The sequence below is a fragment of the Erythrolamprus reginae genome, chromosome 2 (assembly GCF_031021105.1).
Source record: "Erythrolamprus reginae isolate rEryReg1 chromosome 2, rEryReg1.hap1, whole genome shotgun sequence".
Classification (NCBI taxonomy): Eukaryota; Metazoa; Chordata; class Lepidosauria; order Squamata; family Dipsadidae; genus Erythrolamprus; species Erythrolamprus reginae.
The window spans coordinates 328,666,001-328,682,006 of record NC_091951.1 but is presented as its reverse complement, the minus strand read 5'-3'; the positions used below and the strand labels follow the sequence as shown (position 1 = coordinate 328,682,006).

The window sequence follows — 16,006 nt, the reverse complement described above, 5'->3', positions numbered from 1 at the left end:
TTAATGCCTGGATGTGATGCTCTTATAAGTTAGCCATCTCTATGTAAATACAATTTTAAAACATGTAATCTTGGAATTCTGTAGATACTATTTAGATTACTTCGAAAACTTTGTGTTTACAAGTTTATGATCGCAACTCCAATGGGAGTGGAATCCACAAAGTCGGGTTTAATACCCATGTTTTGCGTTAAATCTAGATCTGTTTTTCCCCTTTTTTGAAGATGGGAACTACATCAGCTCTTTTCCAGTCCTCTGGCAGTTCGCCAGTGCTCCAGGATCTTCGAAAGATATAGTTCAGTGGTTCTGAGATCTCATCTGCCAATTCCTTCAGACCCTCGGGGTGTTATCCATCATGTCCTGGTGATTTGAATTCATCTATGGTAGACTTGTTCACTTACCATTTTCTTCCTATTTTAACTTGTTTTCGTAATATGTTTTTTGTGATGCTGTTTTTGATAGGTTGGACTGTTTTTCCCTTTGTTTACGTATACCAGAAACAAATTGCATACCCAGGGCTGAGTTTATATCAATGCAAAACCACAAACAAGCACACAAAGTACATTATGACTTAGTAAGATATATGACCTTATGAAGGTTATAGGGTCTCCATTTTCGGAGTTTTTAGGAAGCTGTTACAGCCACTTCCTATAGATAGTTTTAACTGGTTTGCCACACATTGCAGAGTGTTGAACCAGGTAATTCTTGTTCTCCTTTCCAGTTTTATAACCCTGATTCCATTTATTCTCACCACACTAGTATGCCAACTCGCTTAACATTACAAATGGGAATGAACTATAAATATTCAAACATGTTTCTGATTTAAGATCAGAAGCATGTTCTCTGAAAGGCAATTTACTCACATCAACATCTTCCTTCAGATATGGAATTGTATTATAACACAGTTGAAATAGGAAAGCATGGAAAGGATTAAAAAATATCAAATTGAAAAAAATCAGTAATCCCGCAGCAAAATAGGATGAAAAGAGAGTTCTAATTTTCTCCCTATTTTTTTCCTATGCCTTCGCATGTATGAGACAGAAAGTTGTAGCTGATTTAGCCTCTCAACGGAATTCCCAAATTCATTTATTAAATCAGATCTCCCTAAAATGATGATGCAGAAGACGACATGCCAAAACTTGCTCCGATTCCAAAGCATGTATATAATCAATGTACAACGGCAGCCTGGAGGCATTAACCATGTTAAGTCTTTTGCAGCAAAACCCATTAATTTTGCAGCACTTCAAAGATCATTTTATTTTTACATGGCTTAGGTATTGCATGCATCTGGAGTCTGGACCACAATCAAAGAAAGCATATACACATAATTAGGCCAATGATGTGTGCCACAGGTGGCGTGAAGAACCATATCTGAGGGCACGGGAGGTGATCCCCTATGTCAGTTCCAACTGATTTTTCAACCTTTTTGGCGGTTTTCGCTCTCCCCACAGCAAAAGCAGCCCAACTGGAAGTTTACTTCTGTGCTCACTCTCAGCCTCCTTTTCAATGTCAGAAGTCTTCAGGAATTTATTCGGCTTTGGACAGTTGCAGCCAGGCCACATCTCAGCCCATTTCTTCTGCAGGCCAGGAAGGCTTTCCTGAAGGCCTGTGTAGCCAATAACAGAGCTCCGGATTGATCTAGAGCTCTGTTATCGGCTGCAGATGACTTTCCTGAAGGCCTTTTCCTTTTGCCACCCAAGCCGAAAAAGGATTGCCATCACTGAGCCAAGTTAATCTTTAAAGCACCATAGCACCCACTGCAACCGCAGATGACTTACCTGCTTAATTAGGTACATTTGTCTTTTCAAATGCCTGCTTACTAATTCCTTGTTGACAGGTTCATAGGATACAAAGCATAACTTCACTGACACAAAAGATTCAAAGACTTTTAACATTTATTTTTACAAGGCTTTTGCCTCATTGGTTTGTGAGGTTTATAAAGGTTAAATGTGCGCTACAGGTCTCAGCCCATCCATTGCCTGCAATGGAGTGGATACATTTCTGACATAAAAATGAATCCCACAGCTTTTAGGCCACCAGTTTAATCAGTTAATGTTAAGTCAAAGGATATACATATGTCGAGATTGCCAAACCTTTATCACTTTAGAAAAGAAAAGCTATGTAACACAAAAACCATGCCTCTTGTAATGTTTGCACAATCTGCATTAGTTCTTCAAGTTTTGTTAGCCAATGCATTTTGAACGATTTTAAAGGAAAAGGAATCAAAACAGAAACTTCAATGCAAATGCATTATATTCTACAAGCCTTTTTCTCTTAGGTTCCAGTTCCTCCAAAAGGCAAATGGATTCTCAGTGAGGGTTTTATCTGCAAAGGTTCCAATGCTTAGTGCGAGAGATCTACAGAAATCATTCTTAAGGAGAATTCACAGGCCCAAAAGCAATCTAACAAGTAATGCATTTCCCCTGACTAATGCTCCAGGTTTTTGCTACCCAAGATTGGCAATCAATATAGGAGCCACATCTAGCAAGCTCCATGCTTATCTGGTGAGTTGTCTTGGAAAGAGGCATTGTCTGCTGTTAAGTGCCTAGCACAGAGGGAGACAAAGTTGACTCTTCTATGACTTGTGGACTTCAACTGCCAGAATTCCTGAGCCAATCATGCTAGAAGTTCACATGTCATAGAAGAGCCAACTTTGCCTACGCCTGGCCTAGCAGTCTTTGATTCCTTCAGAGGTGAAACTGAATGTTAAATACGCTTGAAATATCAAACAACTTTCACAAGTCAAAGCCACAGATATTTTTGCAAAATAACTTTTCAGCACATCCCTAAAACAGCACAAAATGTTCAGGATCATTGATCTTGGGTTGAACAATCTGACCAGATCTGTATCCCCTGGAAGCCAATGATACAAACTCTTGAGTAACCTTTATAAAAGATTACAATGGAGAGGTTCCAAGAAATTTATTTTCCAACCACTTTTGAATTAAATGGCCACTACTCGGACAGTACTTTCAACGAAGAAAATCTGCTCAGAACAGAAACGGTATATTTGGGAGATAGGGAAGCAAAGGCGTTTACAAAAGTGTAAACACACACACAAACAACTGGAAGCCAAGTTATCAATAGTTACATGCCTGCAGCTATTTGGACAGGGTATAAAGAACAACTTGGGGGGGGGGGAGAGAGAATTATATGCAATTATTAGCACCTTGAAGAACAAGTGAGAAAAATGTGGGAAATTCTGAAAAGTGGAATCAGAGTCATATTTAAGATTTAGGGCATTTTTATTGTTAAGGCACATAGGACCCTAACACTAAGATCAAATAGAGATATGAAAGGTTTTAAATCACAATAACTGATCGCAATATGACTTTTATAACAAATCTGGCTTCTCAGGAAACTAGTTTCAGAAAATGTTATAAAGATCTTAGTCAAAAAAAGGGTAGGAGGAGAACAACTGAAGTTACATAACCTATTCCTGAATCATGACTATTTTTTTAAAATAAAAACTATGTTTTTCACAAAGAGCCCTTGGTAATTTTAGTTCCAAGAAGCACAAGAACTTTAGTGTTATTAAACTACATACATCAACAAACCGCATCAGACAACAGAGCATCAAGCTTAACATTTTTCATGCCCCAATTAAGCAAAACTGTACAGCTGAATGTGGGTTATAACAGGTTAATCCCATGTATGTCCCTATGTTCCCTGTATCTAATCGGCTTCCACCTCACAGAGGCGTCTTAATGCTCCCCATTGGAAAGGGTAACAGCAACTGCTTCAGTGTCCATTTTTGCAGGAATTCTTGGTACTTTCTTGGCAGGGCTGGGAATATGCTGGGAAAAGAGAAAGAAGCCATAGATTAGAACCCATCAAAAAACCAAAGCTGATAGTTATTTTAAATATGTGTTTCAAAACGCAATGAGAAAAATCTAATGACACACAAGGAAAGAGTAGCATAATAATAAATACATGGTTATAAATACAGTAATAACTCGTCTTACGTGGCCGGCCAGGAAGGATGTCTTTGTGACGTCAAAGCTCCGCCCATGGAATTCCCTATTGAGATTCCCCACCTCCTTTCCAGCCTCCCGACCGACCCGACAGCTCCGTGGCTCTTTTGAAAAGCTAACAGCTGGGCGGCGGGGCTTCTCAGCATCCTCCTGAACCCGAATGCCGACTCCGAACTTTTGCCAAACTTCCGGGTTCGGCGTTCGGGAGAACGCGAGAAGCCCCCCGGCTGTTTCAAAAGGCGACAGCCGGGCAATGGGGCTTCTTGGTGGCCTCCCAAACGCCAAACCCGGAATTCGGCAAAAGTTCGGGTTTGGCGTTCGGGTTCGGGAGGACGCTGAGAAGCCCCCCGGCTGTTTCAGAAAGCGACAGCCGGGCGGCGGGGCTTCTCGGCGGCCACCCGAATGCAAACTTTTGCCGAACTTCCGGGTTCGGCGTTCGGGCGGCGGGTTCGTAAGATGGAAAAAGTTCAGAAGAAGAGGCAAAAAATTTCCGAACCCTGGGTTCGTATCTCGGATTGTTCGTATGGCGAGGGGTTCGTATCACGAGGTACCACTGTACCTGAATTACATAGTACTAAATACTGTTCAGGCTGAATTCTGGGAGTTGAACTCCATGCATTTTTTAAGTTGCCAAAGTTGAAAAATGTTAGTAATGTATGGTGTAGACCAGTGATGGCGAACCTTTTTTTCCTCAGCTGATGAAAGAATGGGCACAAGCTATCTCACATGCGCGAGTGCCCACACCCATGATTCAATGCATGGGGAGGGTGAAAACAGCTTCCTTGCACCCCAGAGACTCTCTGGAGGCTGGAAATGGCCTGTTTCCCAACTTCTGATAGGCCCAGTAGGCTCGTGTTTCATCCTCCCCAGACTCCAAGACTTCCCTGGACTGGGGGAGGATAAAAACGCCCTCCCCCATCCCCTCGGAAGCTCTCTAGAAGCCAAAAATGTCCTCCCAGAGCCTCTGTGCGAATCAAAAATCAGATGGCGCACACATGCACATTTGACCTGAGCTAGGGCAATGGCTTGTGTGCCAGCAAATATGGCTCCGCATGCCACCTGTAGCACCCATAAGAACATAAGAAGAGCCATACTGAATCAGGCCAAAGCCCATCGAGTCCAGCATTCTGTCTCACACAGTGGCCCATCAATTGTACATGGGGATCTTGAGCAGAAAGAGAAGGCAAGACCTTCCCTTTCCGTTGACCCCAACAAATGGCACCCAAGGGAATCCTGCCTGCCTCAACCAACAGAGGCAGTACTTGGACATCTGTTTCAATAACCACTGATACACTTGGCATCCATGAATCGGCCATCCATGAATCCTCGTGCCATAGGCTCGCCATCACTGGTGTAGACAATTTTCAACATGCCTAATCAAGTGGTAGTTTCACTTCTCCTGACTGAAGTGCGTGGAGAGAGAACAGGTCAGGGCCCACCACATTTTCAGGGTGGCAATTTACTCTCATCTGAATAATTGAACAATGAATGGCGAAAATCCCAATGAAAACCGTGCCCTAGATTTAAAGGACATCAGTGACAATAAATTATAATTGGGTATTTATACTTTTTGGACAATAGAGCCACTAAAACTAAATACGGTACATAGGAAAAACTGAACTGTGTACATGTGTAATCTCTTTTACATTAGCTCAAGGAAGTGAGACTAGACATGATTTAATAGGATTTAAGACTCTGATTTGCTGGAATAACAAGTACAGAGACACTTTGCTACATATGTTGTTGCACAGCTCTTTATTTGGCAGGAAATAGAAATACCAATAAGAAAGTTAAGAGAAAACCAACCCACAAAATAGCAGGGAAATATGGTTAGAGAAAGCAAGCAGACTGCTGCACTCCCCCCCCCCAACCCCCAACCCCTTCCTTTGAATCACACAGACTGACCAGAACTAACATTGATAATATTTAGGGCACACAGGCTTGCATTTATACATAATTTCTATTTGGCCAAGGCTCCAACTTCATTTGGCAAAGTCATAGTTAAAAACAGCAGGGGATAGGAATTTGCAATTATGCAGTTCTAAAACCAGTCAATAAGTGCATTTGCTCTTGAATATATAAGGGAGGGAGGGAGATTATATGACTCCCCGGTTACCTCGCCAGCCAGGTTCAGATGAACTTCCACTCCTGCTTCCAGAGGTCTGTCACCGAGCATGGGACGATGGGCATATGTCCTTCTGTGCTTTTCATCCACTCGTACTAAGTACCATGTTCCCTCAAAAAGGTCGTCCACTGAACCCTGGGGGATGTAGTTTGCTATAAAGAAAAAAATAGAAGGGTGGGGAGACAGAATTTCTAAATAGGTATTTTATTCCGGGTATTCACATACTGTACTAGTCAGCATCTTTTCCGATGACTCATTTATTTGAATAAAGATAAGGTTCAAAAAATAAAAGTAAAAATTGAATTAAAGTTAACAAGTACCTACATTTTTTCTTAAAATTCTAATTCTTAAAAAAAAATACCGAAAACCTAAAGCAATCTTACACATGGACACAAAACCCCAAAAGTTATTAGACATTTGTGCTTTCTACAAATTTGCATATTTTTAGAGATAAGTCGATAGTAACAAGCCTTGTTACAAGCATTATGGCTTCTGTAATGCAGTAGGGCTAGATAGTATGTTAGTGCAACTAATGTAATTTTTAAAAAGTTATTGATCCTAATGTATTAATAACCTTCCCATTTATTGGCAAATCTCCTTAGGTGGGGAATTGTAATACATTTTATGTATCGAGATTTTTTATCAGAGTACAAAATATCTTTCTCGGATAATTCAGCTCAGATGTTAAGAGAATGGAAGCAGGGCTTAATGAAATCCTTATTAATCACAAATGGGATGGTTTTATTTCCTAGATATGGCCTAACTTATCCACAAATCTCTAACTCAATGGAAAGTTTCCTAATAATTGGTGCTCCGTCCCGGTATGAAATTCCGGGATGCGTGCGCAGCTGCATGCCCCCGATGGGCCCCTGCATGAGATTTGGCTCCTGTGCATGTGCAGCAAGCGAAATCTTGTGTGAGACGTCGTGCAAGCGAGATTTTGACTATTTCCGCCAAATGTTTGCTTCTGCGCATGAGCGGAAGCAAAAATATTGGCGTAAATCACTGAAATCTGACGCGTGCGCATTTTCACATGAGAAATCTCATGCCAAAGGACGTGCACGCTTACGCTGGATGTGCGCACACCCGCTACGGCCTCGGAGGGCACACCAGTAGCGCCGAAGATGAGCGGCCCTTCACTGCATATACCAACTATGACTTAATCAAGATCAAATATATCATAGATTCTCTACCATTTACCTAAGTGGTGAGTTTTTTCTCTCAGCATCATGTTTTCTGCAAATACTTCTGGCGAGATACATTTCCTTGAATCAAGCCTTGCTTTCAAATCAGTCAGACTTGCTATTATTTTATCCAGAGAAGAGCCTGCAGTATAAAGGACTAAGTTAAGTTTTGTTGGAAACTTTATTATAATACACAAACAGCTACAGACGTGGACATGCAAGAATAAAGCTAGTAAAACAATACTTTGATTTCCTATAGATACCCTAGAAGGGAATTATTCTGGCCTTTTTTAATGGCATTAACTCAAACTAATAAAGCAGAAACTCACATCATAAAAGTTTCCTGACATTTCTGCTGGCATAAACAATTATAACAAGACTCATCATCACACCTGAATTCTGATAAATTTTAAATCTATTCAATAAGACTAGACAGTGCTACAGATCTGTATCCTAAATATGTTCCAGACCACATGAGGCCAGAAATGCAGGATCTGTCAGAAACTTAAAGCAGCTGAATCAATATAGTTGTTTTAAAGAGACACAAGTAATACTACATTTGCACTCTGGTACAAGCCGAAGTATCTCTTTGGAATCTCATCTAAATGCTGCCCAGAAACAATTTTAAACAATTTGCTTCAGAGAAAATTATAGACGACCACAGAAGCAACTTCCTTTAGTTTTAATGTTTTGTACAAAATAGATTTACATTATACAGTGATACCTTGTCTTACGAACTTAATTGGTTCCAGGATGAGGTTCGTAAGGTGAAAAGTTTGTAAGACGAAACAATGTTTCCCATAGGAATCAATGGAAAAGCAATGTGTGCAAGCCCAAAATTCACCCCTTTTGCCAGCCGAAGCGCCCGTTTTCACACTGGTGGGATTCCCCTGAGGCTCCCCTCCATGGGAAACCCCACCTCTGGATTTTGTGATGCTGCAGGGGAATCCCCCCAGTGCAAAAACGGGCGCTTTGGCTGGCAACGGAAGTCCGGAGGTGGGGTTTCCCAGCGAGGGAAGCCACAACGAAATCACAGCATCGCAAATGTGGGTTTGTTGTTGTTGGAGGTGGGGTTACCCATGGAGGGGAGCCTCGGGGGAATCCCACCAGTGCGAAAACGGGGTGCTTCGGCTGGCAACAGAAGTCTGCAGGCAGGGCATCCCAGCGGCGGCGGGTTCGTAAGATCAAAATAGTTTGGAAGAAGAGGCAAAAAAATCTTAAACCCCGGGTTCGTATCTTGAAAGGTTCATATGACAAGGGGTTCATAAGACGAGGTATCACTGTACATGGGTGCCTCTTCCCAAACTATTGCCCCCCAGAATCATTAATTTCCTATAATATTCAGAATGATGTGAGTTAAAGATACCTGAATAACACAAAATGGAGGGAAAGACTATTGTAAAGAAGACTTGGAGGTAAGTAGTAGACTTAGAGACCAACATATGGCTTAATCACAACACTTGGAATCAAAATATAATTGCTGTAGTTGCTAAGGATTGACATTTCCTTAACTTGAATTCACCTTTCTATCTATGATCAGCAACTTTTGGCTTTCAAAGGTTCTTCAGGAAGCAACAGCATATATACATATTCATATCTCAACAATCACATGTGCTTCCTTTATAAAAAATTTAAACTCCACATTCTAAACATGTTGAATTGTATGCACTATAAACAACTACCAGTATTTACACCCAATAGGAATTCAAAATTGGCCACATCTTATTGTGTGTGCCCACATACACCTGACAGCTTTCCTCACCTGGGGTTGCATCTTGGCTAACCTTGATAGAATAGAGGGTAGCAGCAAAACCAGAACCATATGAGAAAACTCCAATCCTTTGTCCTGCCAGTTGCTGTGGAGAGTACCTGCATTTTATAGGAGTCCAGTAGTTAGCAAAATGTTTAAAGGAGGTGAAGGAAAACATGCTGTGGTTATTTATATAGAAAATCTAATTGGCTTGTTCCAGCCAATAATTCCTATTAAATAGCATTGTCCTTCTTTTCTCATTTTCCTAAATGCTCTTGGGAAAAAGCTAAGTTCATTCTTATTGCCTTTTGTTCTATTTTATGTACAATATTACATATATTTATAGGAGAGTGTCACTGGATGTTAACTTAAAACCAATATTACATCTGAATAAAAAGAAAACAGGCAGCCTTGCCATTTAAAGGTACATGCATTTTTTTAAAAAAAAATTGTTCTTTTCTGCTTCTCAAGTATTCACAATTGTTTTCTACCCGCAGAATATATTAGAAAACATTTTTTTTAAAAAGAAATATATGGATTCTTGAAACAGTACATTAATGCTGTGTAAATAACCAAGATTTTCAGTTGTAGAAATTCCTATATTGTTTCTAGAAAAAATATTTAGGGAACTTACAATAAAAATGCCATTAAAGTCTTGGGGATTTGTCTGTTTCTTGACAAATTAAACCTGAGTTTTAGGAATATGCTATTTGAATTAGTCAAATCATTTCAATGCATCTCAAACATATTCTCATCATACATACTGGGCTAACAGAGAGGCAAGGCAGCCATAGACAGATGGTGTATACATATTTCCGTTTTGATTGGAGACAAGCAAAGAGGCCTTTGTTTTTTGGCTGAAGATTTCAGAGCTAGCCTTCATAAAAGCTTTTTCCACATCTCTGTCAAAGTAGGTGTCTTCCAGTTTTAGATCTCTGAAAATAAGATGTAGAATGTAGAAATGTAGAATAAATAAAATGTAGAATAAATACATATGCAGAGTCCTTTTTTTTCACCTACGGGATGATTTGAGATTAGTGATGATTTGGAAGATGTCTTATCTACAGGCAAAGGATTTACATATATTGGGTTATCCTTAAATATGAGGAACAATCCCAAGGCTTCACAATCTAAACTCACTTGCTGGGTTATAAACTCCACTGATTTTTTTAGAAACAAAGTATTTATGAAAAACTCTATTTACTTTTATGCTACAGTTCAGCTATCATCTTGACTTGTGCAAAGAAGCTTTCTCTCACATTCTTCTACTTTATATTTTCTTTATATGCCCCTAGTGTAGTGATGGCGAACCTTTTTTCCCTCGGGTGCTGAAAGGGCGTGTGTGCATGCTATTGTTCTTCCCTTTCTTATATATAATTAAACATTTTATTTACAATAGTAAAAACTAATACAGTCATACTTCGTCTTACGAACCTAATTGGTTCCAGGGGGAGGTTCGTAAGACGAAAGGAAACAATGTAAAGTCAATTAATCCGGCGTTTGGCGGCTGCTGGGAAGCCGCACGGCTGTTTTAAAAGGTGACAGCCGGGCTGGGGGGCTTCCCAGCAGCCTCCCGAACCCCGAACCCGGAAGTTTGGCAAAAGTTCGGGGTTTGGGAGGCTGCTGGGAAGCCCCCCAGCCCGGCTGTCACCTTTTAAAACAGCCACGCGGCTTCCCAGCAGCCTCCCGAAGCCAAATGCCAAACCCGAACTTCCGGGTTCGGCGTTCGGAGGCTGCTGGGAAGCCCCGCCGCCCGGCTGTCACCTTTTAAAACAGCCGGGGGGCTTCCCAGTTCGGGTTTGGCGTTCGTAACACGAAAAAAGTTTGTAAGAAGAGGCAAATTTTTTCTGAACCCCGGGTTCGTATCTCGAGTTGTTCATAAGACGAGGGGTTCGTATCTTGAGGTACCACTGTACAAGCTAAATGTAAAGAAAAGAAAATGTAAAGCATAAAAAGTGGAGCAGAGAAGAATGAAAGAATATAATAAAAAGAAAACAAATGGATTGGGAAGTAACTTGCACAACTTTAACAAAACAAGTGTAAGCAAATGTAATCAATCTTCGTCTTCTATAAAGTTAAACAGATATTCCTTTATCCCATATCCCATTCCTTATCCATAAGCAAGTTCATAACACATAAACTTTTCAGTCCATGCTCTTGCTTTAGTAGGTAAATGTTTTTGGACACAACCCATTGTTTCAGCCACTGGTGAGAAGGCTTAGTATTTTTAACCAATGAAGAATAACCAATGAAGAATTTGGGTGACATAACTTTGCAGGTGTCAAATATATATTGCCATTAAATATAGTGTTAAAATATTTGTCATATCTTGCTTTTGTGGTGATTGTTGCATTGGGATAGTTTACCTAAATGCTTCTAGGCCATTGCAAATGTCATTTTCTTTTGAGAGTGTTGGCTCATTAAGAAAATCGTTCAGCAGCAGGCGGGCTACAGATTTCTGAACCAGTTTGCAATATGGAGAATGGAAGATTATGAAGCCAAAATCATCCAGGGTGAAGTCCTTGTCAATCCCCTCTGGAAAAAAATTAAAAAGGAGAACAATTTAAAAAATGGTATTCTAGAAATAATCTATCAAAAATTGCAAATTCCACATATGCCATTGAAAAACAGCTTATTTCCATTTAAGCAAACATGGTACTGGAATGTAAATATATTAAGTTATTTGAAGATTAAGACTCCTGAAAACAGTATTTAAAATTTACAAATCTTATCTATCATTTAACAAAATTTGACACCATCTCTCAAAAGATTCAGAATATCAACTAAACACAAACTATCACTGTTTGATTAAAGCCCCAATACACATAGGACTAAGTATTTATTTATTGATAAGCTCTAATTTTTCGTTAGTCCTGCATTCCCATGCTTTCTTTATCTATTATTTCAATTTAGCACAATTCATTGATTTAAAACACTTGCTTCTTACATTCTTATTACTTTATGACTGGAATTCCTCCTTTTCAAATACCTTATTTCCCCCATCAACTATATCTCTACTTTCTAAAAATTATCAGGTGGGCTTTCTCTTAAAAACATATAGGTCTTATGCATTATTATCTCAGGGACCGCCTTCTGCTGCACGAATCCCAGCGACCAGTTAGGTCCCACAAAGTGGGCCTTCTCCAGGTCCCGTCAACTAAACAATGCCACTTGGCGGGACTCAGGGGAAGAGCTTTCTCTGTGGCGGCTCCGGCCCTCTGGAACCAACTCCCCCCAGAGATTAGAATTGCCCCCACCCTCCTTGCCTTTCGTAAGCTACTTAAAACCCACCTCTGCCGTCAGGCATGGGGGAACTGAGATACTCTTACCCCTTGGCCTTTACAATTTTATGCATGGTATGTCTGAATGTATGTTTGGTTTTTACTTTAATGGGTTTTTAATTGTTTTTAATATTGGATTATTGTGTATACTGTTCTATTATTGTTGTTAGCCGCCCCGAGTCTCTGGAGAGGGGCGGCATACAAATCCAATAAATCAATCAAATCAAAATCAATTATTAAAATACACCTCTCAAAAACTATTATTACTCCAAATAAAGCCCTTCCTGAATCAAAATGGTATTAATAAAGTGCTACAATGTCCTTACAGTAAATATTTAGCTTTGAGATATTCTGTGTTCCTAAGTCAGTAAAAGATTTGTGTGCCATTTTCAAGTGTGGATGGGAAATGTTTTAAGTCTGTAGTAGCTTTCAATATGTTTTAGAAAAGAATAACAACCGAAAGAGAAGAAAGGGGATCCTGAATCTACAACTATGTTTTCTAGCAAGACGTACCTTTCTGCCACTGGGCATAGATTTTCTTGCGATAGACACTGTAACAATGATCCAACGCACTGAGGTAGCATTGTATGGATAGCTTGCCGTCTACCACAGGATACTCAGATACCATATCAGGTTTATAAAAGTCATATGCATGCTGCATGTGGGTCCCACGCAATCCTGTTGGGAAAGATTCACATACAAAAGAGTTATCTATTCACAAGCTGTTTTTTTCCAATACTGAGATGAACCATACAGAACTAGAGTTGGATGGGAAGTGTTGAAGAAGTGAGTAAGTACTTTCAAATTTTCATTTCTCTGAGAAAATGAAACTTGCAGTATTTAATATCCAGAGGGAGGAGTTTTATAGCATATTGTATTGTTCTCTTGATCTTTGAGCCAATTCATTTGTATAGATGCTCATGTAAATAATCCATTTGCGTCATAAGTGAAAAATGGATATGTTTAACATCCCGGCTACCATACTTGGAAAATTGCTTATGACTGTACTTTTAACAGGTAGAAAAGAGGCCATTATTCCAGGCTTGTTAGTTTGATGTTTTAAAAGTGCAAAAGTCCAAAGTAAGCAAAGCAAGTAAACTGTCAATGGATATTATTTATGGAATTCACTTGATGTGGTGACTAACTTAACCTTTATTCTGGGGTTGCACAATACAATGAGCCATAAACACTCTTTCCTCAGTTGTACTCAATCAGGGCACAAACGTATTCCAGAAACCTCTGCCCTTCCTGCCTTACTCTCATGTGAGATTGCCTTTATTTCATCCCTAACCTATCCGAGAGACTGTTTAAAGTTAGCCTTAGTTGTTCCAGTGTTTAAAACAATTTACCCTACTTTAGTGAGAAAAAACCTGCAGTTACAATCGAATATTCTTCAGCAACCATCAGTCAGCTAGTCTCACCTTAGGCGTGGGATCAGCAAGCATCACTTAGATACACGTGCCAAATCCCTTCTGGTCCCTGGGCACTGCTTTCTAAAGCCATTCTGAAGACCAGACCTTTCAATTTTATCTTTCCCCATCCACGTTAACTTTCCTAGTTAAATCCTGTCTTGAAGGCTTGGATCAGCCTGAATCCTAGACTTAAAATCACAAGGGAGTTCAAAATTTGTTTCCAAGCGAGACAATTGTTAAGAGAATCCCCCCCACTATTTTACAACCCCATTTGCCACAGTTGTTAATGAATCACAACAGATGTTAAGTCAGTAACATATTATTAAGTGAATCTGGCTTTCCCATTGAGTTTGCTTGCCAGAAGGTTGACAAAACATATGACCCAGAGATAGTGCAATAATCATAAACAGCAACTGAATTTTGATCACGTGAACATAGGGATGCTGAAATGGTTGTAAACATGCCAAAGGCTCACAAGTCTCTTGTTTCAGTGCGGTTGTAACTTTGAACAGTCACTAAACAGACAGTTGTAAGTCGAGGACTATGTGTAATGGCTGAATGGTGATGCTAGTGAATAAAAGCTGTTTTTAAAAGACACATTTACTGCTTTCTGGAATAACCTGCTGATCAGTTCTGATTTGGCAGAAATGCTTTGAGCAGGTGCTTTCAGATTTTTATTGGCAATTTCAAAGCAGCTATAAAATCATTCCGAAAGGTTAATTAACAATTAGCTGATGGTCGAGTTTTCTTTGACACACCTGAGCAAAACGAATGGTACTAGGTCTGGGCAGGTTTTGATAGGTGGACAGTCTATCCATCTTTCAAAAATCCCTGATTCTTTCATTCCAGTAGAACCCACTGAAAGAGCAGGCTGATACTTGATGGAAGGGGAGAAAAATAAATCTTGATGAATCCAGTAATCCCTATCCTTAGCATACCCTATGTAATTCCATTTGCTGACCTGTATGTGCCAGGATAAGGATTACTATTAGGTCAACAAAAGCTAGAATATGCTACTATGGGTTCAAGGACTTTTAAGTACTTTATCTCAGCCAGGTGAAAGAACCTCAAAGAAATGCCCTGGACTTGCGCGTCAGGCACAACTAGCCAAAAAACTCTGATCAAAGTTAAACCCTAGAGTCCTTGGTGCTCTGAGCCTGGTTTATTGCCTAATTAAATGACCTCATCACTGGCATAACCTTACTTAGCTGGGTAATGATATGGCTGCAAGCAAACCATTAAATCTGGAGAGCAACAAGGACTCACAGTTCAACCCTGAGGTACATATATGTGCATATGTACTTCAGGCAGCATATAAATCTAATAAATGAATAAATAAATAAATATGTTGAAAGTTAAACTAACCAGATATACGAGTGTAGAACTGGAACTGAGTTGGCTAAGTGTGTCGTGTGAACTTGACCTTTAATGTGAACACATAATGTAATGGGAAGTGTTTTTAATAGGAAAGTGAACACAAGAACAAGGGGACACAATCTGAAGTTAGTTGGGGGAAAGATCAAAAGCAACGTGAGAAAATATTATTTCACTGAAAGAGTAGTAGATCCTTGGAACAAACTTCCAGCAGACGTGGTTGGTAAATCCACAGTAACTGAATTTAAACATGCCTGGGATAAACATATATCCATCCTAAGATAAAATACAGGAAATAGTATAAGGGCAGACTAGATGGACCAGGAGGTCTTTTTCTGCCGTCAGTCTTCTATGTTTCTATACTAGCTGGATAAGCAGCATTTCTTTTAGAATAAGTGGTAACAGAGCACTAACCTCGTTCAAAAATGAGGGGTGCATTTGGACCCACAAGCATAGCAACAGCACCAGCTCCTCCAGTTGGTCTGGCATTCCCAGTGGCATATACAGCTATGTCTCCAGCAACAACAAGTGCGTAACGCCCTGAAAAAATACAAATACAAGCTATGAATGGACTGCATCAAGATTATGAGAAATGTCAGTTGTGACAACCTTATGCTAACCGAAACCTCCCTATCGAGAGTTATTCAACCTGCAACTATTTTAATCAACTGCAACCATTCATTTCTATGTTTAGCATATAAAATCCTATTAAGAATTTCTGATTATATTGTGTTGACACATATCCTGTTATACAAATTTGCATTTTGTATAGGAGGACAAGTGTGAGCGTTTTTAAGTGGCATTTGTGCCAATAACAAGGAAGTAGCATGGAGGAAGATTAAGTCTAGATTAGTTGCCATAGAACTTGCAGGATAAGCAGAAAATGTTTGTAGGATAATACCTTAAGAT

General features: G+C 39.7%; 1 protein-coding gene across 2 annotated transcripts in view; it reads right to left on the bottom strand.

Moving 5' to 3' along the window:
* Nucleotides 1-1,874: 1,874 nt before the first annotated feature.
* The window catches only part of HMGCS1 (3-hydroxy-3-methylglutaryl-CoA synthase 1), a 34,401-nt gene continuing 20,269 nt past the window's right edge, over nt 1,875-16,006 (bottom strand). For both annotated transcript variants that reach the window (XM_070743375.1, XM_070743374.1), the window contains exons 3-10: nt 15,512-15,637; nt 12,825-12,989; nt 11,397-11,565; nt 9,795-9,965; nt 9,043-9,149; nt 7,297-7,422; nt 6,088-6,248; nt 1,875-3,794 (exon numbers count right to left, since the gene is read on the bottom strand). In XM_070743375.1, the coding sequence (XP_070599476.1) occupies nt 3,702-3,794; nt 6,088-6,248; nt 7,297-7,422; nt 9,043-9,149; nt 9,795-9,965; nt 11,397-11,565; nt 12,825-12,989; nt 15,512-15,637 (1,118 nt within the window). In that variant the 3' untranslated portion in view covers nt 1,875-3,701. The remainder of the gene's footprint in view (nt 3,795-6,087; nt 6,249-7,296; nt 7,423-9,042; nt 9,150-9,794; nt 9,966-11,396; nt 11,566-12,824; nt 12,990-15,511; nt 15,638-16,006) is intronic.